General features: G+C 32.7%; 3 protein-coding genes across 13 annotated transcripts in view; all 3 read right to left on the bottom strand.

The window, feature by feature from the left end:
• Nucleotides 1–23,315, bottom strand: part of LOC123894914 (probable leucine-rich repeat receptor-like serine/threonine-protein kinase At3g14840) — a 103,913-nt gene that overhangs the window by 26,677 nt on the left and 53,921 nt on the right. The gene's annotated exons all lie outside the window — the stretch shown is intronic.
• Nucleotides 4,038–13,066, bottom strand: LOC123894922 (probable leucine-rich repeat receptor-like serine/threonine-protein kinase At3g14840). Its single transcript, XM_045945053.1, has 24 exons — nucleotides 12,803–13,066; nucleotides 11,980–12,154; nucleotides 11,285–11,356; nucleotides 11,116–11,184; nucleotides 10,908–10,979; nucleotides 10,759–10,830; nucleotides 9,919–9,990; nucleotides 9,761–9,832; nucleotides 9,581–9,652; nucleotides 9,320–9,391; nucleotides 9,130–9,201; nucleotides 8,879–8,950; nucleotides 8,480–8,542; nucleotides 8,300–8,365; nucleotides 8,180–8,215; nucleotides 8,021–8,061; nucleotides 7,555–7,931; nucleotides 7,256–7,451; nucleotides 7,004–7,150; nucleotides 6,318–6,436; nucleotides 5,961–6,171; nucleotides 5,597–5,834; nucleotides 5,267–5,417; nucleotides 4,038–4,609 (listed from the first exon to the last, which is right to left on the bottom strand). The coding sequence occupies exons 1-24, from the start codon at nucleotides 12,912–12,914 to the stop codon at nucleotides 4,214–4,216; spliced, it is 3,045 nt and encodes a 1,014-aa protein (XP_045801009.1). The 5' UTR covers nucleotides 12,915–13,066; the 3' UTR covers nucleotides 4,038–4,213.
• LOC123894915 (probable leucine-rich repeat receptor-like serine/threonine-protein kinase At3g14840) lies at nucleotides 14,053–22,880 on the bottom strand. Of its 10 annotated transcripts, none has more exons than XM_045945039.1 (24): nucleotides 22,156–22,880; nucleotides 21,761–21,953; nucleotides 21,399–21,470; nucleotides 21,213–21,284; nucleotides 21,041–21,112; nucleotides 20,853–20,924; nucleotides 20,652–20,723; nucleotides 20,486–20,557; nucleotides 20,315–20,386; nucleotides 20,140–20,214; nucleotides 19,971–20,042; nucleotides 19,656–19,739; nucleotides 19,442–19,501; nucleotides 18,486–18,548; nucleotides 18,369–18,404; nucleotides 18,206–18,240; nucleotides 17,658–18,037; nucleotides 17,161–17,359; nucleotides 16,934–17,065; nucleotides 16,534–16,652; nucleotides 16,185–16,395; nucleotides 15,830–16,067; nucleotides 15,577–15,727; nucleotides 14,053–14,753 (listed from the first exon to the last, which is right to left on the bottom strand). In XM_045945039.1, exons 1-24 carry the CDS (start codon nucleotides 22,250–22,252, stop codon nucleotides 14,355–14,357), a joined length of 3,048 nt encoding a protein of 1,015 aa, XP_045800995.1. In that variant the 5' UTR covers nucleotides 22,253–22,880; the 3' UTR covers nucleotides 14,053–14,354. The 10 variants fall into 10 exon arrangements, with proteins under 10 accessions (XP_045800995.1, XP_045801001.1, XP_045800998.1 ...); XM_045945045.1 differs by having other exon boundaries at nucleotides 15,633–15,727; nucleotides 22,156–22,842; XM_045945042.1 differs by having other exon boundaries at nucleotides 15,633–15,727; nucleotides 18,191–18,240; nucleotides 20,315–20,407; nucleotides 22,156–22,683.

Here is a 23,315-nt window from a genome sequence, read left to right as displayed (position 1 = left end):
CCTGTTTATTAGAATAAAATTATATTCCAAGTTGTTAGTCACGGATATGTTTAGTGGATTTGGCCATCTGGGTCATTAAGTTAAATATATGAAAATTAAAGATTGTAACTGTAATAACCATGATTTATTATGATTTACTTATCATATCTACTTTAAATTTATTCATTAATAGTTAATAATTATTTATTTTACGCTATAAACTAAATCATTAAGAAACAGAATCGAATGCTTAATCGAGGCAAAGTCTATGGTGCACAAGTCTCTCAAGTTGTGCACCATGCACAAGTCATTGAAAACAATATAACGAATACGAATTTTATAAAATTTACCGTTGGATTGAAAGTTTATATTGTATAGATCATCCATAAATTTTTTAAAAAAAATTGAAAATCATTTTATATGTTATTGAGATCCATCAAAATTAATGGTTTATGGATTTTTATTGAATACCGTTAATCTTGATGGGTCTCAATACCATATCAAATGATTTTCAAAAGAATTTTAAAAAATTTATAGATGATCTAAACGATATAAACTTCCCATCCAACGGTGGATTTTGTAAAATTCGTATTCGTTATAATGATATGGCTAACTTGTGCACCATGCACCACTTAATGTGGTTGTGCATGTTACACAAAGCCTTAATCGAAGGACTACTGAAATTTGTATTGCCAAATCTTTCTCTATGCATAGGGAAGGGTATGAGTAGGGTACTATAGTACTCATTCTCATATCCGCAGTTTGAAAAAATATCTGTGCTCATTCTCATACCCGCGTGGGTAACAACTTTTGTATTCGTCCTCATACCCTATGGGTACCTAAGTACCCATACCCGTACCGTTACCCGTATTTTTACTAAAAATAAATCGATCCATTATAAAATATATCGTTTTAATATAGTTATTTTTTTTCAAAGATTTTAATATTGACTCATGATAATTATAAGCAAAAATTTGACTAACATCATGTTAAAGTTCATTTCTTTGTTAACATATTCACATTGTGTTTGTATTAGGTTATAAATAAACATTTTATTAAAAATGTGTAATAGTTTAATAGCGTTGTATTTTTTTAAATTGATAAACTTTTTTTTTTTTTGTGAAGGAGATAAACATATATTATTATATAATAATATGTATAAAATAAATAAATAAATATTATGTGGGTATGGGACGGGGTGTGCGTACTAAGGTACCCGCACCCATACCCATTCATTTTTACGGGTAATTACTCATACATGTTTCCATACCCAAAATGTAGATTTTTACCCTGCTTATTATGGATATTTTTTGCGAGTGCCCACTTGGTATGAGGAAATTATCATCCCTATCTATGCATAGAGTTCCAAGATATTGGCGAATATATTAAAAATGAGTCATACACGACTACTTAACAGGTGGATTCACTGCAAATACTACCTTGGCTCACTATTGCCGCGATAATGGTCTACTTTTTCATATCCACCGTGCAATGCATGCAGTTATCGATAGACAGAAAAATCATGGTATGCACTTTCGTGTATTAGCTAAAGCGTTAGGTTTGTCTGGTGGAGATCATAACACATGGTAAGTGGATCATTCGGGCTCAATATTAACTTTATGGCTTTGGCTAACATGCACAAGTGCACCCTCGGCCACCCTCCCCCTACAATGGAAATAATTAACTTGGAGTGTACAGTTATTTTTGTTTTTGAAAATGTCACTTGGTGTCATAGTAATTTTGAATCATAAAAAAACATTTTAAATTTCTTGAATCGAACTTTCGTTAATCAAAGTGATCCTTGATGTTATCTTTAACAAGTTTACGATTGATTTATATTTAGGGGTTACTTGGTGTTGGTTTTGAATTCAAACCTAAAATGCTATGAATATAAAAGGTAAATTGCATGAAAATAAATTGATTACATACATCAATCGAGAATTCACAACGTGCCTTGTGAGAAATTTATCCTTGTGCGTTAATTTGTGTGTTACTTATCTTTTGATGTTTTTCTGTTTTAAAGAGTGTATTTATCTTTTGAAAAAAAAATTCCCTAAAATAGCATAAGTTTTTTCTATTTATAAAAAAATTTGAAAATTTAGTAACTGCTTCCACCTTATATGTCATGTGTGGGACAATACTTGTCCTTTGAAAACCATTCCCTCCAATAGTCCAATCTTTAAAGCTGAACTCCATTTTCTCAACCTTGAACTACCCACAATTTGTTTTTTTCAAAGACTTCAATGTTAACACTTGAAAATATAAGAGGCTCTAATAATAGAGAAATGAGACTTAGTTGCAGAAATTGTGAATCGAGAGAATCTCCAATAAGTGTATCTAAGAGAGTTTCATAAACTACGATACTTTTTTTTTTTATCATTGGAGTTCCATGACGTGACACATTGGGTATCAAAATTGATGATACCGGTACCTTAAATAAGGTACCGTATTGTCAATTTAATGTTATTATTAGCTTCCATATATATCAAAATATTACGGTTAACATTGAATGACCAGATCTTCTTATTCTTTTTTTACTATTGGAAGATTTTATTTCTTTGTTGCCTTTCATTTATAAGTTTTCATTCAATTTCGTTTCTTCAAAGGAGAGCACATATTCGTGAAAAACATATCGACAACTCCAAGGAGATCTCGTAGAACACATTTGTGAGCGTTTCAGACAAGAGAATAATCAAAATTAATTACTATATTTTTTATTATATATTTCCCATTATATTTATGCATTTTTCACCATTTTTTAATTATTGTCATGTATTTCTCATTATATATATATATATATATATATAGGGGAGGGATCAAATTACACCGGTGTAATATTTGAGTAATGTTACACCGCTCAATAACGCTTTAACGAATACAAATTTTAGAAAATTCACCGTTGGATTGAAAGTTTATATCGTATAGATCATCCATGTTAAATTTTACAAAAATCTAAAATCGTTTGATATGTTATTGAGACCGATGAAGATTAATGGTTTATGCGTTTTTATTGAATACCGTTAATCTTGATCTATCTCAGAAACATATCAAATGATTTTAGATTTTTATACAATTCAACATGGATGATCTATACGATATAAGTTTTCAATCCAACGGTGAATTTTGTAAAATTTGTATTCGTTAAAGCGTTATTAAGCGGTGTAACATTACTCAAATGTTACACCGGTGTAATTTGATCCCTCCCCATATATATATATATATATTTTGACTAATTCTCATTATATTTAATTATTAATTTATTTATCTACGTATTTATTAAATTAAATAATTTTTATTTTTATTTAGACATAATAAAGAATAAATATAGAAGGAACCACTTGTTATCAATGTATGATACTCAAAAAGTGGTATCACCATTGGAGCAAAATATGTATGAGTTGCATAAATATTACATGACATTGTAGGGACTACTTGTTAGTAATGTATGATACTCAAAGTGATATCACCATTAGAAATGCTCTTAGAGACTAGTTTGTCTTTTTTTAAAAAAAAAACTTTCCGCCACTTGTTATTTTCAAACTAACTATTTCTCGTTAATAATTATAAGATAATTACACATGAATGAAACACAAACGGACAACAAGCTGCAACTTAAAAATATATATTAAAGAATCAAAAGTAGAAATTTTATCTTGTTAGACTAATATTCAATATTTCAAAAGTGTAAATATTAACTTTAGTAATAAATATTTGCTATTTTTAAAATCTTTAACATATATCATCCTATGATTATCATAAAGATCTTCTCATGTTGAAATAAATGTAATTTCTAAAAATGGAACCAACAACCACAACATTAGCTACATTTTAAATATCACACGGTTTCACACGGTAGTAAATCTTAATCGTCATTGATTTGAGATCGGATGGTATAGATCGCACAGTCAGAATGGTATAGATTGGACGACCGAGAGTTGTAACTGCGTTGCACAGTTATAGCATGAAATCCAATTCCCAATATTAGCATCATTTAAATTAGGAAACCAAGTCAACCAAGACATTGAACTCAAGTGGTTAATAAGTTTCTCTTAGGATGAATCGTTCGGGAAAACTCGAGTTCAATTCCTTGAGAGAACAATTCATGATCAGACTTTAAGTGTTTCCATATATTAACTTCTGTATGAGAGTTTTAAACTCCTTAACTGTTTTTTTAATAACAATCCTAAAATACCATTTCCTATGTTGAAAGAAAGATTAGAAGATATAAAACAATTTACAAGGTATTTAAACTTCTATAGGGAGAATCCATGTTAATAGAATGTTGATCTGCATAAGACATATATACTGCAGTTGAATCTATTAAGATACTCTCTTCTTCAGTCTCAATCTCAGGTGTATCATTTTTTTCACTTTGTTGGTAACATTGTTGAATCATCTCCAACTTCTTGCCTTCAAAAACTTGACTTGTGTCACAATAAACTTCTTGAACAACAGATTTTCCTTCAAGCATGTTTACCACTGATGACATTGTTGGTCTGTTCATTGGAGAAACATGAGTGCATAAAAGTGCCACATTGATCATCATCATTGCTTCCTCTTTTTTGAATTCTTCACCTAACCTCTCATCAACTAGTTCCATTATGTTACCTTCTTCCTTCAAGAGATGCACCTGACAAACAGAAAATACAAACAACGTCTTAATTAGGAAATAAATAAATCCATAACTTAAACTATGAGTCTGTTATGATCGACTTGTTTGAGTTTATCTACTGATACAAACACTTGTAGACTTCTTGAGAGAGGTTACGGACACAACTTATGATATGTATATAAGCTTCTTTTAGCTTATTTCCATACATCCTTTAGGATAGCTTATAAAAACAACTTATATGATAAATACTTAATTGAGCTATATATTTATCCAAACATGGCCTAAATCAATTAGTTGAAGATTCAAGATATCTATAAAGTTGAAGGAAATACAATAAAGAATCACTCATCTTGTAAGCCTAGATAGACTAGAGGAAAAAGTTTAGCAAGTACTGATGATGCTTTATTTGGATATCTTCTTGTTGGAAAATTGGCTTTGTCTAATGCACACAAGTAAAATAGTCTTGCATCAGTCCCCGTGAGCTTAGCTCAGTTGGTAGGGACATCACATTAATTAGAAGGTACCATTAAATAATTGTAAGTGTAAATGGTATTGCTTTTCAGAAGTGGAGATTTGATGAAAACTTTTACACAACAAAAAAAAGGTCTTTCTAGGTATTTTGATGAACACTCAGATTGGTTAGAATGTATAGGAGGATATGAGTGTGTTAGTTACCCAATCAACAAGAGAAAAGCATTCATCCTTTGGCTGGTTCATGGTGTTGTGCTTCCCACTAACTATTTCCAAGGCAACAACTCCAAAACTATAAACATCCGCTTTGTCCGTCAAATAACCATGCATTGCATATTCTGGAGCCATATATCCGCTGCAACATTGCAACTTTATTAACTTATGTGAAAATATCCTATAATTGGCGTAAACTAAATTTGATGAGGTTATCTTTTATTCTTTTTTTTCCGCATAATACAATTACACTAAGAAACTGATAACAACCATATAACAAATTCCATAAAAAGAAAAACGACTTAATATATGAGAACTCACTAAGTGCCTGCTACTCTAGTGGTTATGTGGGTGTGTCCGTCATCTTTAAGTTTGGCCAAACCAAAATCAGATATCTTTGGATTAAGATCTTTATCGAGTAACACATTAGTTGCCTTGATGTCTCTGTGAACTATCTTTAGCCTCGACTCTTCATGAAGGTAAGCCAAACCTCTAGCAATACCGACACAAATTTTCTTCCTCGTTTGCCAATCCAATTTCATTTGACCATTGTCTTTGGCTCCATTTTTAAATGTAGTCAAAAGTTAGACAACATAATCATATGGTATATATGTTTTGTATACATTGTAGATTGCATTAATGAAATAGCTACAAAACATGAATACATAGAAAGAAAAAAATGTACCAAACAAAGCACGAGCAAGGCTATTATTTTCCATGTATTCATATATCAGCAACAACTGATCTCCCTCCATACAGCAACCATAGAGCTTAACTAGACAAGGGTGTTGCAAAGCCGAAATAAGGCCAATCTCATTTATAAACTCGCGATTCCCTTGCTTTGATTTAGAAGAAAGTTGCTTAACTGCTACTATTGTTCCATCCGAAAGAACACCCTGCAATTCCATGAGTTTATATTATATCTATATATTTGAGTGAACTTGTAAAGAAGTAACAACAATGATCGATCTTTCAACTTTTTTTTTGAATTGCAATCGATCTTTCAACTATATTCAATAAAAGTGTAGATTGTCCATAATACCTTGAAAACAGGACCAAACCCTCCTTCTCCAATCTTAAAGGCAATATCGAAGTTGTTAGTTGCTGCTTTGATTTGCCGTAACGAAAATAACCCAGGTTGGAAATCTAAACCATTTATCTCTGTTGGTTAAAGTAAAAATAAATATATAAAATCAGCTCTATCTTTTTAGTAACTTCAACATCGATACATTTAGCAGTTACAAATGAATATGGACATAATTCACCGAAATGCATTCTTTTGAAGTATTATTTTTTAATATACTCCTAGGACAAATAGTAAATCTACTTTATTGTGTCATGGTTATAAATTGCAGACCGTATCACATGATGCAGCTGCAATATTGTAGGGGAAGTGTCTGCAATGGCCTGCAATTATGCTGTACACGTAAATCACCGAAAAATCCGTATTGCAATGCTGCATTGGGCTGAAACAGACTATATAGTACTAGCACAAATTATTAAGAAAAGTACGAGATTGTAAATAGTAAATTCACACCACGATGATTGCAGTACGCATTGCAACAAATGGAGTGTCTGCAACCGCAATTTAAAACCACATTATGTGTATAAAGGGATTTTCCAAAACCATCACTGATCATTCCCTTCCTTTCACCTCTAAATTCACTTCTCAATCTTGCGCATAAAAAGTCTTTAGTGTTTTAAAGTAAAAGTATTTCTAGTGATTACCTTTTTCTAATGGACCTATCTGTCGTCGACGTCGTCTCCACTGAGCTATACCAAATACCATGAAGATAACTAGTACTCCGCCAACTACAATTGTAACAATATCCAACACAGGCATGCCACTTCCCTTTTCCACCGAGGGTATAAAGTCTGTTTGATTAAGATACAAGAAATTTTCATATCGATTACACTAGAAGACAATGAATAAGAATTAAACATAAAAAAAATGATGGCATAAGAAGACCATATACTGACCAGGATCAACCGATATAGCCGATATAAGAGGACCATATACTGATCCAAATGGAATAGCAGTTGTCCCTTTCCCAGCCCAATGAAGGCGAATCTCCAACGTATTATTAGTCACAATAGCAGTGAACTTCTTTATGATTGCCTTACCAACTCCACCGGCTTCTTTTGCAATATCGAAATCCTTCAACACCAACCTTCTCTGCAATAGTTCAATCAAAACACAAATGGTTCATTATGGTCAAAGGAAGTTTGTTGAATACTAAACAGGTTGATGACAAAGATAAGATGGTGAGACCATGCACCTGAATATAGATGTCAAATATACGCCTTCCAAGGCTATTATATGTTTGATCATCGGTGAACATTATCTCTGCGAAATGGAGATTTACCATGTAGTTTCCATTTCCCAGGCAAAATCCGTAATAAGTTAGAGTAAGAGGAGAAACGCGTGCATCCATATACAATTCGGCATTTTCCATGGAAAGGTTAGTTTTATTAGACCAAGTATAGTAGTCCGCAAGGCCACTATCAAAGAAGTGACCAGTGTTGCTAAGAGCCCAGTTCGATTCAGTCCGATGAAAGCTTGCTGGTCCAATTTCATTTGAATCATCGTCATATGTCAAGCTTTTATTAGAAGTTATGAGCTTACCACCACAATTTATATGAAGAGAGTACAAAGCTGGAATGACCAGAAAATGATTAAATGGTTAGTACAAAAACCGTTCCCTTTGAGTTCAATTGAAGAAAATTGAAGAAAAATCAACTTACTTTTAGGACAATTAATGCTCCCTAAACATGAAACCATTCCCCTGAGAAAATAATGAAGGCGTGTAACATGTCAGCATAATCACGTTATAAGATGTAAAAGCTATAAACACAAAATTGTTTACTGTGACTGATATCAGAGTAGTATAACATAAAACTTACAAGTTACTTCCCTTTGAAGATGATGCAAACAAGTTCCTAAAGCACATGGTAAATAAAAAATCTAAGTTTGTTAAAATTGCTGAAACAAAAAATAAAGTATGCAAATACACGGATTCTTACACGGTTCCCTGTTGACATGTCAACTGCTCTGGATTTTCAATGCTCAGGTTGTTATATGATAGATCTCTGTCAGTTTATAAATGTGACTCAGAACTAAAGATGGAACAAACAACTATGTGTAATACTTTGTGGTATGGAAACATGAAAAATCGAATACGTAGCATTTGAAGGATTACTCACGTGTAGTCTGGTCTAGCTATCCAATTTGGCAATGGTCCATTAAAATTGTTTCCAGTTAAATATCTAGGCAAAACAATAAGAGAAGTTAATTTATAAAACTTATCATTGATTGATGAATCATCAAAATGGGAAATACTGTTAACTTCAATAACAAGGCGCCCAAACACATATTTACATCAACCTTGGCAATGTGAGACTCTAATATAACTTCAATAAGAAGTATATATTTATTTATTTGTCTAAACTTTTAGAACAAAAATGAAGTATATGCACATGGACATAGCTCTAAATTGCAGTCCGCAACCGCAATAGGAAACCATGCACATGGACTTGAAATGAATATATGTTTTGGAGCCTAAAATCATAAAATCACATAGGAAACCAAAGGATATTGCTTACAGTATATTTATGTTCTCGAGGCTGCCCAAGGTGTTCGGAATCTGTCCACTTAATTTGTTAAAACTGAGGTCTCTGAAAAACATATAAAGGACGTCAAAAAAAGCAACTAGCAAAATCTTTTAGTCCCCTATAATGTAATGAAAAAAGCATCTTGTTTTATGCTTTTCACCAAAATATGAATACTTATTGCATATATTATAAATGGTTCCAACCATCTATTCGATACAATTACAATATATAGCATTACTTACAAGTTTCTTAAATTGGTAATATTTCCAAGATATTCAGGAACTGTTCCTATAAGATTGCAACTCCTCAGTATTCTGTCAAACAATTTGATAATATGTAAATTTTAAGTGCAAAAGGGCTATAACGTCTCGGTTTTATTTTTCTATTACTACAAACATTGCCTTATACAAATAATGCAAGAAATTCACTCACATTGTTTCAAGATTTGTCAAGTTAAGAAGTTGTGGAAAAAGAGATTCGGATCCTTTCAAGTCACTTATTCTCCTGCATAACATGACAGCATGATGAAACTCAAAATGAGAAAGTTGAATTTTGAAACTTGAACATACTCTTTGAAACACTGACTCAGATATCGGGCATGTAACTACATGTTTAATTGTCGTGCTGGTGATAGACACCAAACACGCCAACAATGAGAAGTGTCGCGTTGCACAGAAAATACATCATACGTACAAGTCAGTGAGGTTTTTTAGAAATGAAATTCCAGGCGGAACTGGCCCACTCAAACCACTCCCATGCATCACCCTGTCGCAACAAAAATCACTTTTTTTATAAACCAATAAATAATATGCAATTCAACTAGGAAAAATATGGTGACTTAGAATTTCATAAGAAGAAAGAAAAGGTTCACACAGCCTCTCAAGACTTGTCCAGCTTTGAATGAAATCGGGTATAGTTCCAATGAATTGATTATCTCCGAGTCGACTGCGTTTTTATAGGGTAAGAAATAAGAACATCAATGCATTAATGTAATTCAATGTAACAAAACCAACTACAGGAAGAATACTTACATGTGCTTTAACTTTGTGAGCTTAGCAAATGTTGCAGGTAAATTTCCAGTAAAATTATTGGAGTTAAGAAGCCTACACAAACATTGAAAGCAAGAAACCTATAACAATCTATTTGGAGACAATTTCCTCACCAATAATTATCTAATCACTTCAAAGAAGACATATAGGCATAAAATGTAGACAACAAAATTCTCAATGAACGATGAAGATAAAATTTTCAGTGGTTAAAGATAACACAACAAAATGAAACAGAATATTGCATGTATTAGTCTTGGATAGCGGAAAATAGTAATTTGTTCGAATTCGGCTATTCTATTGTGCTATAACTGCTATTTAATAACACTTTGAACTTATTGGGCCATGAGGGAGAGCCTTACTGGGTTGGATCAATACATTGAGCTAAGAGTAATCACACAAGTGAGTTCGACACCACATTTCCTCTCACTTATCCGCGTTCGTGATCCAACACCAGGAATCTCTCTCACTCCCCCATTTAGTCGAACATGGCTCTAATACCACTGGTGGGCCATGAAGAGAAACTTCACTGGGTTGGATCAAAACATTGGACTAAGAGCACCACACAAGTGAGTTGGACACAATACCTTTACTCAAAACCTTAAGCCATTGAGACTTATGGGTCCTCTCACACGTATATGATGCTCAACCTCAACTCTTACATCCAATGTGGAACTTTAACTCACATTTGACGTATCACAACATAACTATATTGTATAACCCAAAATGATAACAGTCGGTTAAAATTCCACTTTTGCTATAGCCGCTATTTGACAACGCTGGAATATAAAAATTGTGAATTCCAAGTTCTACAAAGGTGCTTACAAATTTTCAAGTTGGTGAAGATTCCCAAGCTCTGGAGGAAGCTGTCCAGATAATTGATTGAACTCTAGATCCCTATGCATTTCAAGTTTCAAAGTTTTATAAGTTTTATGAGAAATTATCATAAAATTGACAAGAAAAAAATTACTCACAACTTTTGCAGGGTAGTAATTTTTCCAAATTCTTTTGGGATTGGACCAGTTAACCGGTTTCCATATAGTGAACTGTCACAAAATTAAGAAACATGCAAAACTATTTAGATGATTATTTTCCAAAAGGAAGAGGAAAAAAAGTCTAAAAATGACATAAAATTAATAGTATTTTTACAAGAAATGAAAGAATGGTAAGAGGGAAAAATACATGTTGACAAGATTGATGGAAGCCCATTGTGGAGGGATTGTACCATTAAGGTAGTTACGTGTGAAATCACTGTAAGTAGTACCACAATGAGTGAGTATAAAGAATCAAATTATGATAACTTAATGATAAAATACAAATTTAGTAGTAAGGTTTTAGAATGATAACATACATTTCTTGGAGGTATGGCAATTTCACAAATTCTGTTGGAAGTGTGCCCGAAAGATTTTGTGACTTCAGAACACTGCAAAATCATTAATTAAGTATTAAAACAATTAATTAATTTTTCTCTTAATAATTGCATATGTTGTAAGACATGTTGACGCGAGTCACTGACTCCTCACAGGTGCGTTGACTTGGTCAAAATTAGCACTTTGCAAAAGAGACTATAGTTAAGAGGTCAAAAGTGTTATTATCAAAGTTATGGGACCAAAATTGCAAATTTGTGAATGTTACATGGTAGCCAAAAGTGCTATTATGAAAGTTAGGGAACTAAAATCACAAATTTGTGAAAATTAGAAGGCAAAAAATACAATTTAGCCTATTATTCATTTACCTGAAGAAAAATACTTGAATGGTCATAAGTATTTGGTCACACCCACATAAAAATACATATTATTTAATTATTTGAAAAATACACATTATTTAATTTTTTTCTCTTTCCACCTTTTTTCAATTTTGTGAGAGTGACCAAATTAATAGACCAAACTCTTATGACCATACAAGAATTTCTCATACTGAATCGAACCCAAGATTATATGGAAACAAAATAAAAGTCCTATTGTAAATTTTGATTTGGTGTGTTTTGGGTGAGACACACTGAAGAAGATGTTTAACAAACACACAAATGGATATGAGAGGACATACATGCTAACAATATGACAGATAGTAGCATTGGCAAAAGAACAATTGCAAGTTACAGCATTTTCAAATCCACTGACTTGCACAGAAGATGTCCAGTTACTTTCTCCACTGCATGGATCTATCCTGAAGTCCCAATCCTTCTTCCCAAGTTTCTTAGCTATCTCTTTCATAACTTGTACTGTGCATATTAATTCAAAACCAACATGTATCATCATCATTTTGCAGCCATATTAAGTTGGAATTTAAAAATTGTTTTTAATACTATAAAAAAGTTAAATTAGTGACAAAAAAGATTAAGAGATTGAAAAACAAAAAATTGTGTCTCTAAGTGTTAGAGATGCAAAAATTGGGGATCAAATTTATTTATATTGTCTTTAATGTTCATCGGTAATTAGGGTTGGCCCCAAGGTCAAGGCTACTAAAGCCATCGTTTTAGCCTTGTTTTTTCTTAGATTTTATTATAAACAAAAGGCCTCATATATTGATACTTTGTTTTAAATCTCATTTACTGTTAAAAATTATTGAGTCCACCCTATCGGTAATTTAACTTTTTCCAGTAATGTTTTGTTTAAGTAATTGAAAAATTTAGGTGAGTCGGATCTCGAAGGGGTCGCCAGGGTTAGGGGAAGACCTCCTCAAAAAAGTGTAGACAATAGTACTTACAGGTTACCCACAACGAGATCCTAACACCAATAACAAAATTTGAAACTCACACTCACACTCTTACGTATGAACCAACTCCTTACCAACCGGTGAACCTCCTCCGGCATAGTAATGTTTCATTGTGGTGATAATTTACTAAGAGAGATATATATGAGGTACATACCTTCTTTTTCTAATAAAGTAGCTCCACTAGCAAATGAAGAGATCAAACAAAAGACAAGAAACAAAATATGGAATAATAGAGGGAAAGACATATTCATGATGATAAGCTTCATATTTGAAGGCAATAAATGGAAGAAAATGAAATTAGTTTTTGAATGTTAAAAGGTTATATTAGGAATTAAGAAATGAAGTAGCAACTGAAAAACTTTATGTTATGTGTGTGTATATATTGTTGACAATGAGTTGAAGAGAAAGGAACCAGTTTATGACTTATGAGAAGTCAATTAGATATTAAACATGTTGCCAACTTGTATATATAATATATGTAATTAGTAGTGTGAAATAGGCAAAAATTAAGGTTTCTTGAAGGAGGGTACTTGAGTTAAATATATCAATTATGATGAAGTATAAAGGGGGGTACACGTTATTAATCTTGAAATATGTGTTATAGGCATGCCTTCCCTTATAGTTTTGTTCAGTAATATACATTTTGTCTCTAATCAGAATATGATTGACTTTATGTGTTTTGGTTGTAAAGTAATACTAATAATAATAATAATAATAATAATAATAATAATAATTTAAGTTGGTCAAAGAAGTAAAAAAATATCAAAGTAAAAGTTAAAGGTGAACATATGAATTGTGAAAGGAAGAGAAAAAAGAGATGGGTTAGTGGATGATAGAATTTAGTATTGTTTACTACTTCTAATCGTTAAATGAGTTTGGATTTCAATTTTAAAACCTAATTCATAAGATGAGAGTGGAAAACAGATTGCCTGCTGTAACTGCGGCAACGCAGTTACAGTTACAGCTGTCCGATGTTAATGAATGATTGAGATTATTTTAGTACATATGAATATACACCGTCCGATTTTAAATCAACGGCCGAGATTGACTACCATCTATAACTTTGTGATTTTATTATTGCAACAAATCTAACTCCATGAGAGTGTTTAAATACATATATACATCAAACTGTTTTGACAAGACTCTATCCTTGATCAGAGATTTCGCTATGAAAAATATGAATCGGAGTTCGAAGAAGGGGAAGGAAGTCCTCGACCCGCCGGAGGATTTATTCAATCACATAGTCTAATATAATGTTGATATCCATTATCACACTAGTAAACAGTGCATCAGAAAGAAAACCCTAGAGAGCTCTTTACTAGCACTCATCATCGTATATAATTCTAAAGCAATGAATTTATCACATAAAAACAAATTTTATAATGGAATCAAATGGTTCACATATTTAAACCTTAGAGAGTGAAATCTTTTCAATATATGATGAATAAAGTTATTAAGCTAATGATTTACATGATATTGTCATGCTTTTTGCTAACATATTGAAGTCAATATTAGTAACAGTCTTACGCAAAATTTACATATTAATTATACTACCAACTTTTCTTAACATATATTAAAAAAATGCCAAAGAGACGTACAAAAAGAGAGAGGCAATACTCAATTTTGAAGATATACCGCAGTTTCAACGCAAGACATAGCAGCAGAACATCAAGATGGCAGATGCAATTATGTTTCAACAACCACTCTTAATTTCTTTCCTGCAAATAGAAAGAATCACTGTGGATAGGATAAAGATCTGCAGCTGATGAAGATGAAGCAGTCCATGACCCATCCTTTAATAAACTCTGACTTTGTGTTTGTGACGTACTTGTCGTATTTTCTTCCATCTCATAGTAATATTGCCTCATTACTTCTACCTTGTTTTCATCCATTACTTCACTTGAATCTGAAACAAATTCTGGAACCACGGTCCTTCCTTCAAGCATACTTACGACTGAAGACATAGAGGGCCTAAGGTTTGAAGTGGCATTGGTGCATAGGAGAGCAACGTTGATCATCACCGTAACTTCCTTTTTTCTGAAATCTGAACCTAATCTTCTATCAACTAGCTCCATTATGTCACCTCTCTCTTTCAACAAATGTGCCTGTTGAAACAAAGAATAGTTTTGTGAAACCCAAGTCATTTACAAAAGAGAAATTATATTTTGACACACAAGTTAGACATCAAATTCGAGAAATATGTCGTTAATTATGTTTACTAGATAATTAAAAAACATAACAAATGTCGCAACTCATTAATCATTCATTCAACATAATTAACCGCAATATTGAATGTCACTAACAGCAATCAAGTGAATATTTGAACCCAAAATGTGGTTAATTAATATCATGTATGTTTGAACACATGAAAATCTTGTATAGATGAACACAATTTGGGTGGTTAATAGATAATGAAGTTAAGAACTGTAGTTAATAGTGTTTAGTGAATGATTAATAAGTTGTGATCTTTGTTATATTCATTAACCATCAGTTGAACACAATTAACCACGTATTCTTTACCTGTGTTTCACATGGTTTTGCAACCGATGTGAAAATTGTTTTACCCTACCGAATTTTGATGTCAAGTTTGTGTCAAAATAACAGTTCTTTACAAAGGATACATTCAACGTCTGAAAATTCTTCAAAGTACGAAAATGGTCATATTGATGTTAACTAACTAAAAGCCAAAATGATGTCACTTAGATGTCTCGTGATATTACATTTTAGAAATTGACAGTAACTATGAAATGTTTTGTGCAATTACTCTTCAAGAGAGACTAAAATTAAATCCTTTTCCAAACCCTTTCGTTTTTCCTTCTAGTGAAATGTATTACTTCAACAAAGAAGTTGGCTCCTTGTTGATTTTGTTCTCTTTTAGAGTTAAATTTTTAGTTGAACAATGAACAAAGGAGAACATCAAATAGTTACCCAATCAAGAAGATAGAATGCTTCCTCCTTTGACCGATAAAGGGTGTTGCTCTTACCACTAACAATTTCTAGAGCAACAACTCCAAAACTATAAACATCTGCTTTGTCTGTCAAATAACCATGCATTGCATATTCAGGAGCCATATATCCACTGCACAATTGAAACATATCATTGAAACAACACGATATTTGTATAAAACATGATATCAAACTATTATATTATAAAAATGCTATTTGAATTATAGTTACTCACTACGTCCCAGCAATTCTAGTGCTAATGTGAGTATTGTCCTCCTCATCCAGCTTGGCCAAACCAAAATCAGATATCTTTGGGTCAAGTTTGGTATCAAGTAACACATTTGTGGCTTTGATGTCCCTATGAACAACCTTCAGTCTTGATTCTTCATGGAGGAATGCCAAACCTTTAGCAATGCCAACACATATCTTCTTCCTTCTTGACCAATCTAATTTTATTTGGTGTTCCTCTGGACCTTTATTTGTGAATGTTATAAAATTCAGAAAACGATACCACATAGTAATGTGCTAAGTTTGAAAATGTGGACTACTGCATAAATAGAAACTGAAATAGAGAATATAGGAATAATTACCAAATAAAGCACGAGCGAGACTATTGTTTTCCAAGTATTCATATATCAGCAACAACTGATCTCCCTCCACACAACAACCATATAGTTTAACAAGATAAGGGTGTTGCAAAGCAGAAATCATGCTTATCTCAGTTAAAAACTCACGATTCCCTTGCTTTGATTTAGAAGAAAGTTGCTTGACTGCTATCAATGTCCCATTGGGTAAACAACCCTGGAATTTGAGGAATTATATATGCTGTTAGAAGTTTTTTTTTTTTTTGAACAAACAAAAATATGCTGTTAGAAGTTGAAAAGGAATTTTATAATAAAGTGTGACACTCAAGAGGATTTGTTATATTGTGCACAATACCTTGTACACAGGACCAAACCCTCCTTCTCCAATCTTATTGGAAATATCAAAGTTATTTGTTGCTGCTTTGATTTGTCTTAAGGTAAATACACCTGTTTGTAGGTCTAAACTCTTCAGCTCTGTAATTGAAGTAAAAGAAAGATCAAAGATCTCTTACACTAAGAAAATTTCACACGGACACTCAACATCGATATTTTATTTCTTGTAAGATTGCAACTTTCATTTTATCAAGATAAAACTAGGCTCAGTTTCCATTATATAACATGATATACAAACAAAACAAAAGTACGTACCCAAACTTACTCGGTTACACAATATGCGCAAGTTTATCAGTTGAATAATTCGTATGTTAGCAAAAAGTTTGATGATAATGGCAACTAAAAAAATTCTTTGTAATCACCTCTTGCTAAAGAGTTTTTCTTTCCAAAATATCCTTTCCACCAAAGTATAACAAATAATAGAATGATAATAATTGCTGCTGCAACCACAATTCCAACCACAGTTCCTGCAGACATGCTTCGATGTGCAGAATCTGCTTGATTATTATACATGAAATTTTGAATATTAGATCATATTCATAACATGGAGAATGTAGCATAAGTTTAGGAATATACAAAGTATACCCACCAGATTTCACCGATATAGCTGATATAAGAGGACCATATACTGATTTATCTGGGAGAGCCTCTCTCCCTTTTCCAGCCCAATATAAACGGATCTCTAATGTATTATTAGTAACACCAACTTTTTTGTATCGCTTTACGACTTTCTTACCAACTCCTCCTGCTTCTTCTGCAATATTGAAGTCCTTTTGCATTGGCTTGCCCTGCAACATTTGAATTACAACCCGAATGCCTCTTGATGATTATAATCTACAAATATTTGAATCGTCATTCTGTTTTAAATATGTAGTAGCAATGGATTTTATAAATTATTCCAAACAAGTGAACTGCTAATCGGATATGGTTTCAGTTGGTAGTGAGATATTTGTACATGTTTTAATCAGAAAAAATATATTACAACAATATCGCAATGAGAACCTAGTTATCACTTGACTAATGGCCTCAATTTCTTTTTAATGAAACACAAAGTGATTATTGTAAGAAAATTGTTAAGCCATGTACCTGAAGATAGATATCAAATAGACGCCTTCCAAGACTACCATAAGTTTGATCGTTTATGAACATTATTTCAGCAAAGTGTAGATCTACCGTGTATCTTCCATTTTCCAGGCAAAACGCAAAATAAGTCAAAGAAATAGGAGAAACACGTGCGGTCATGTACAATTCAGCATCCACCATAGTAAGTGTAGAGGTATTTTTTCGAGTATAACTATCTGCACGTTGATCACTACCAATGAATGCACCAGTGGTGCTAGATGCCCATTTTCCCATTTGACTGGCAACGAATCTAGCTGATCCAGATGATTCTGAATCATCATCATAGCTTGTGTTGTTGACTTTTGCTTGTTTTCCACCACAATTTATATAAAGGGAGTATGACGCTGGGTTGATCAGATCATGTGAGAAACTTTGGAAATATTAAGGAAACTAAAAAATCAAATAAAGAAAAGTATGTTCCTTGATTTGTTTTTTCCATGGTGGGTTAAGTAAATCATGAAAAATAGTGAGATCTTAGATGTCTATAGGAAATTCACCATGAAGAAACTCACGTTTGGGACATTCTCTCAAACACGAATCTGTTCCTCTGAGAGAATGATGGAAGGAATAGAATAAGTTAGCATAATTAGTAAATTAAGATTCATCACATAATAAGAGGGAAATGGAAAGGCTATATATACATGCATGTTTTAGTATATATAATACCAAACTTACATGTCATTGTGTGCCCATGAGGGAGAAAACAAGTTCCTGTGACATATTAGAGAAGTCAGTGTCACAGAAAGATTCTTAAGTTTGCAATCAAATGCACACAAATGCGAGTATTCTTACACTTTTTCATCTTCACACATCTGACTCCCTTGGCTGATGTTGAAGTTATTGTATGAAAGATCTCTATATACAATACATATAATTTGATTCAGAATATGTTAGGATTCTTTGAAACAAGAGAAAAAAGAGAATTATTTGTCCCTGTAAATTCATATAAAAAGTCGTCTTCAATAACAGGTACTGGAAACTTGTCTGGCACGGTAGCCTTATTAACAGCATTATATAATCCACACAAAATCTCCAAATTCCATCCTTTACTTTATTAAGAGCTCTAAAATCCACACAAAACCTCCAACTTCTATTCTTTTCTTTACTAAGATACAGGAACTGAAATATCGACTGTTACTGGCTCTAATGACCCTGCTTACAACATCTGTCCAACTTGCTTCTCAATCTCATTCTTTTGAAGATGGGGATATCTGTCTGGCCCAAGACATCCTCCTCTGTTGGAAGCTAGCATACTAGCTACGGCTCGTTGGCATTCACATGTGACAATCCCTCCTCCTCCTTGATATAAAAAACCAGAGTTTGAACTCTTATTCGAAACTCCTCCATATGAACACATTTCTTTCAAAGCTTCTTCCACTTCATACGCTATCTCTGTGGCTCAAACCAGATTTTCAGATCTTGAGGTTGTATTATGTAATAAAGGTGACACTGCCTATATATGTATTCCTATCATTTCAGAATAACATACAAGAAGTTTTTCTTCTCTCCTTTTTGTTCTAACCTAGTGCAGACCCTAAAACTACAAAACTGTAGAACAAAAACAACAATTCTTAAATAAAAAGTTGGGGATAAAAGGAGGGAAGCAACCGAAAAGAAAAGGCAAAGGAAAAGTTTACAACATAAATGAGTAAAAAAAGAAACAAAATGTTTCTAGTAATTTTACCACATAAATGAGTACATTTTTCAATCCAAGGAATCACACAAGTAGTACTAGAAAGATAACTCACACCCAGACCTTCTTTCCCCAAGTAGGCACTTGTCCAGTGAGAAGGTTTCCAGTTAAAAATCTACCATAAAAGAATATCAAGCTATTAATATACAATGCTTCATTATTCAGGTATACCGAACATGTTGGTTGTAGGTATGAAGATGTCAACAGATATGGGATTAAAAATATATGCCAAAATAAATTTCGATTAGAAACTAATATGAATTTCATACATGTATGTCAAGTTTATGTCAGCATTGCTCATGTCAGCAAAGGTCATCGGAATTGTTCCACTTAATTTGTTAAAGCTGAGGTCTCTGAAAGATATATCATAGTGAGAAAGAGTTAAAAAGCTACAGAGAAAATTGTTCATATAAAAACACTCCAATGACATAATTGGTTGGCTAGAGAGCTTTATAAATATTATATCTATCAAAGGAGTAATTGTGAAACACAAAATAGAAAAGGTAATAGAATACGATAAACTTAACGAAAGAAACTTCAATCATTAGCTATAGTAAAACAAAGTGTAGCAAGTATGCAATTACAAGGTTTTTAATGCTGTCATATTCCCGAAATTTTTAGGTAGTGTTCCGTTGATATTGCAATTCCTTAGAACCCTGAGAAACAACAAGACAGACAACAGTATATTATGAGTAACCTTCTTGCTGTGTTTTTTCTTTTCTATTTCTGAAAGAGTCGGAGGAATCAACTCACAGTGTTTTTAACAATGCCATATTATTAAGTTGTGGCAAAGGTGCATATTCAGATCCATTCAAATCACTAATTCTCCTGAATATCACATTTGAATCAAACTTAAATAAACATAATTAAAATGAAAATTAAATTTCAAGCCTTGCTTTAATTTATATATAAAAAATATCATACATACAAGTCAGTTAAGTATCTCAAAAGTGAAATTCCAGAAGGAATCGGCCCACTTAATCCGCTTCCTTGAATCATTCTGTCAGGAGAAAAGTAACCACTGATAACTCTTTTGAACTCGCGAAATAAAAAAAAAGTTAAATTTGAGGAAAAACTAAAATAAAAAATGAGTGCCTACAGTTTATTGATACTTCTCCAGTTCTGAATATAATCAGGTATCTTTCCAGAGAATTGGTTGTCGTCAATTTGGCTACATTGAGAGAGGGCATGAAAATTTGAAGCATCATAAAAACGATTTTAAAATCTATCATCAGTAAACATCCCCATAAAAGTTTGAAGCTTACAAATCTTGCAATATAGTGAGCTTTGCCAATGTCACGGGTAGTTCTCCAGTAAAATTGTTAGAGGAAATTCGCCTACATATAATTGAAAAATAAAACAGTAAATTATGATTCTAAGCCAAGGAAATCAAAGTGGATTTTAAAGATTTAGCTTCCATATTTGGAGGGAGAACATCAATCAAGGAAAAACAATAAAGTGCTTACAATGTTCGAATTTTGGTTAGATTCCCAAGCTCAGGAGGAAGATGTCCAGACATTTGATTGGTCCATACCTCCCTATCCGTTTCAAGCTAAAGTTTAGTTCTAAGGAAACTCTTTGAATTTGAACACATACATGTTTGTGTACTTATAAATTGTATTTTTGCTGCTAAGGTGGATATTAAGAAACTCACAAAATTTGTAGAGTAGATATGTTTGCAATCTCCACTGGTATTGAACCCGTTAACCGATTTCCATGAAGAGAACTACGATGATTAAGAAACATATCATCATTAAATTATTGTTGCATTCAAATTGAAATTACTACAAGTCTACAATAAATTAAAAATAAGAAACAAATCATACATTTTAATAAGAGCCGTCATGGTGCCCCATTCTTTAGGAACTGTACCACTCAAGTAATTGCGAGAGAGGTCACTGTAATAGAGCGAGCGAGTGAAAATAATATAGAGATACATGTGAGTGAAAATATAAAACAAATTCAATAATATTGTTAATTTGGAAGTAAGGAAAAGTTTGAGAATTACATACATAATTTGAAGGTAACGCAACTTGTTCAGTTCTGGTGGGAGAGTGCCAGGGAGACTTTGCCCATTCAAATCTCTGTATGTTCATTTTACCATAAAAAGGTTATTTCTGAGCCGACATATTTGAAAGAAAATTGCAACAAGCTCTTCAACTGCAGAGAGTTTTAAAACTAACTTTATTACCAGTTAAGTTTGTTACATGGTAACCGATCTAACTCATTATACACACATATACAATGTCAATTCCTACCTTTATATAAATGTAAATACTTGAGTACTATTGTAAATAAAAAGAAAGAAAAAAAAATCAAATTGATTAGAAGTGCTGATAGAAAAGATGGTCACTTCTACCGAAAAGAGACTTACATTGTAAGAACATGGCAGAAGTTATCACCAGCAACAGAGCAGTTGCAGGTGACATTATTGACCACTTCGGCATTGTTACTTTGGTTATTTGGTATTGGAGGCGTAACCCAGTTAAATTTGTTGCTGCATGGATCTATATTGAAGTTCCAATCCTTCTTACCAAGCGATTTAGCTATATCCTCGAGAGCTTTCTCTATATATACAATTGAGACCTATCAGCTAAGTACTGAAATTCATCGAAACTACACAGTACACACACATGTCATCAAAAATATATATACAGAATTTCTATATCTGCAAAAAAAATACAAGATATTTAAACTAAAATGAATCCGTGGATACAACAAAAACTCCAAAAGAAAGAACAGATCAAAGTCCTTAAATACATATCATACTTTCGACTGGGTGAATAGTAGTAGCAGCAAAAGCTGTTAGAGATATGAAGCAAATGACAGTTAGTGGAATGAAGAGAAATTGAGAGGAAGTGGTCATCTTAATATTAACAAGGAAAAGAAAAGTTGAGATATATCAGTAATTTAGAGGTAAAGGGATAGTATGAATATAGTGAGTTTGGAAATTTAAGAGGCAGGACAAAGTCCTTAAAGCATTTAATTTAATGACTAAATCTGTCTATGAACAACTAATGTGATTACGAATTATCAAATTTTGCTATACAGGCGGTGCAACTTGTTGCCCGTCTACCTTTCGTTCATTAGTAATTATCTTAAATTTCATTAATTTCAGACAGAAAGATAAAGTGAAGTTTATGGCATAGGAAAAACTGAAGAGAATCTTTAGAAATGAAGCTTTAGACTATTCTGCATGTACTATATGTACGTCCCAGCTAGGAATTATTGCAAACAGATAAGCTACAATTATTGTTCCAAAGAAAGTGAGTGGTGTCTGAATTTTCAAACTTTATGAATCATTTTTAAAAATTATATAAAGTGCATTGATGATGAATCAGTCGACAAAGAAGACAAATTGAAGTAAATTATATGGGTCAATACTGTTTACAGTAATTCACATGGATGATTGCAAAATGATGAGTTATTAGACATAGGAAAAAAGATTGAAGAGAAGACTCAGAAAATGCAATATACTACAAGTCAAGATTTACACTATTCTGCATGTTAGGTCCCAGCTAGGAATTATAACAAACACACATAATAGGCATAAGCATTTAATTTTCGAAAACTATGTGTCTGAATTGATGTGAGGTTATAAGTGTCAAGACGCAAACGTAATTATGAGTCAATTGAAGCATACACATACATACAAGTAGGACTGGGTAAAAAACCGAGGCCCGTCTGAACCCAACAAAACCCGCCCAAAAATTAGAGATTTGGGCGGTTTATAATGGATTAGCGGGTTGAAAAAATCCGTTTAAAATGGGTTGGTACGGATGAGTCCGGGTAGAGGAAACCCGCCCGCATGAGTAAATCAAAACGCCGAATTCAGGCTCTTCTCACGTCTCCTCTTCACAATTTCTCACTTCACCTCACATCAATTCAGACACATATTTTTCGAAAATTAAATGCTTATGCCTATTATG

The sequence above is a fragment of the Trifolium pratense genome, linkage group LG7 (assembly GCF_020283565.1).
Source record: "Trifolium pratense cultivar HEN17-A07 linkage group LG7, ARS_RC_1.1, whole genome shotgun sequence".
NCBI classification, from domain to species: Eukaryota; Viridiplantae; Streptophyta; class Magnoliopsida; order Fabales; family Fabaceae; genus Trifolium; species Trifolium pratense.
Note: the sequence above shows the minus strand (reverse complement) of the source record. Positions and strands in the feature narration are given on the sequence as shown.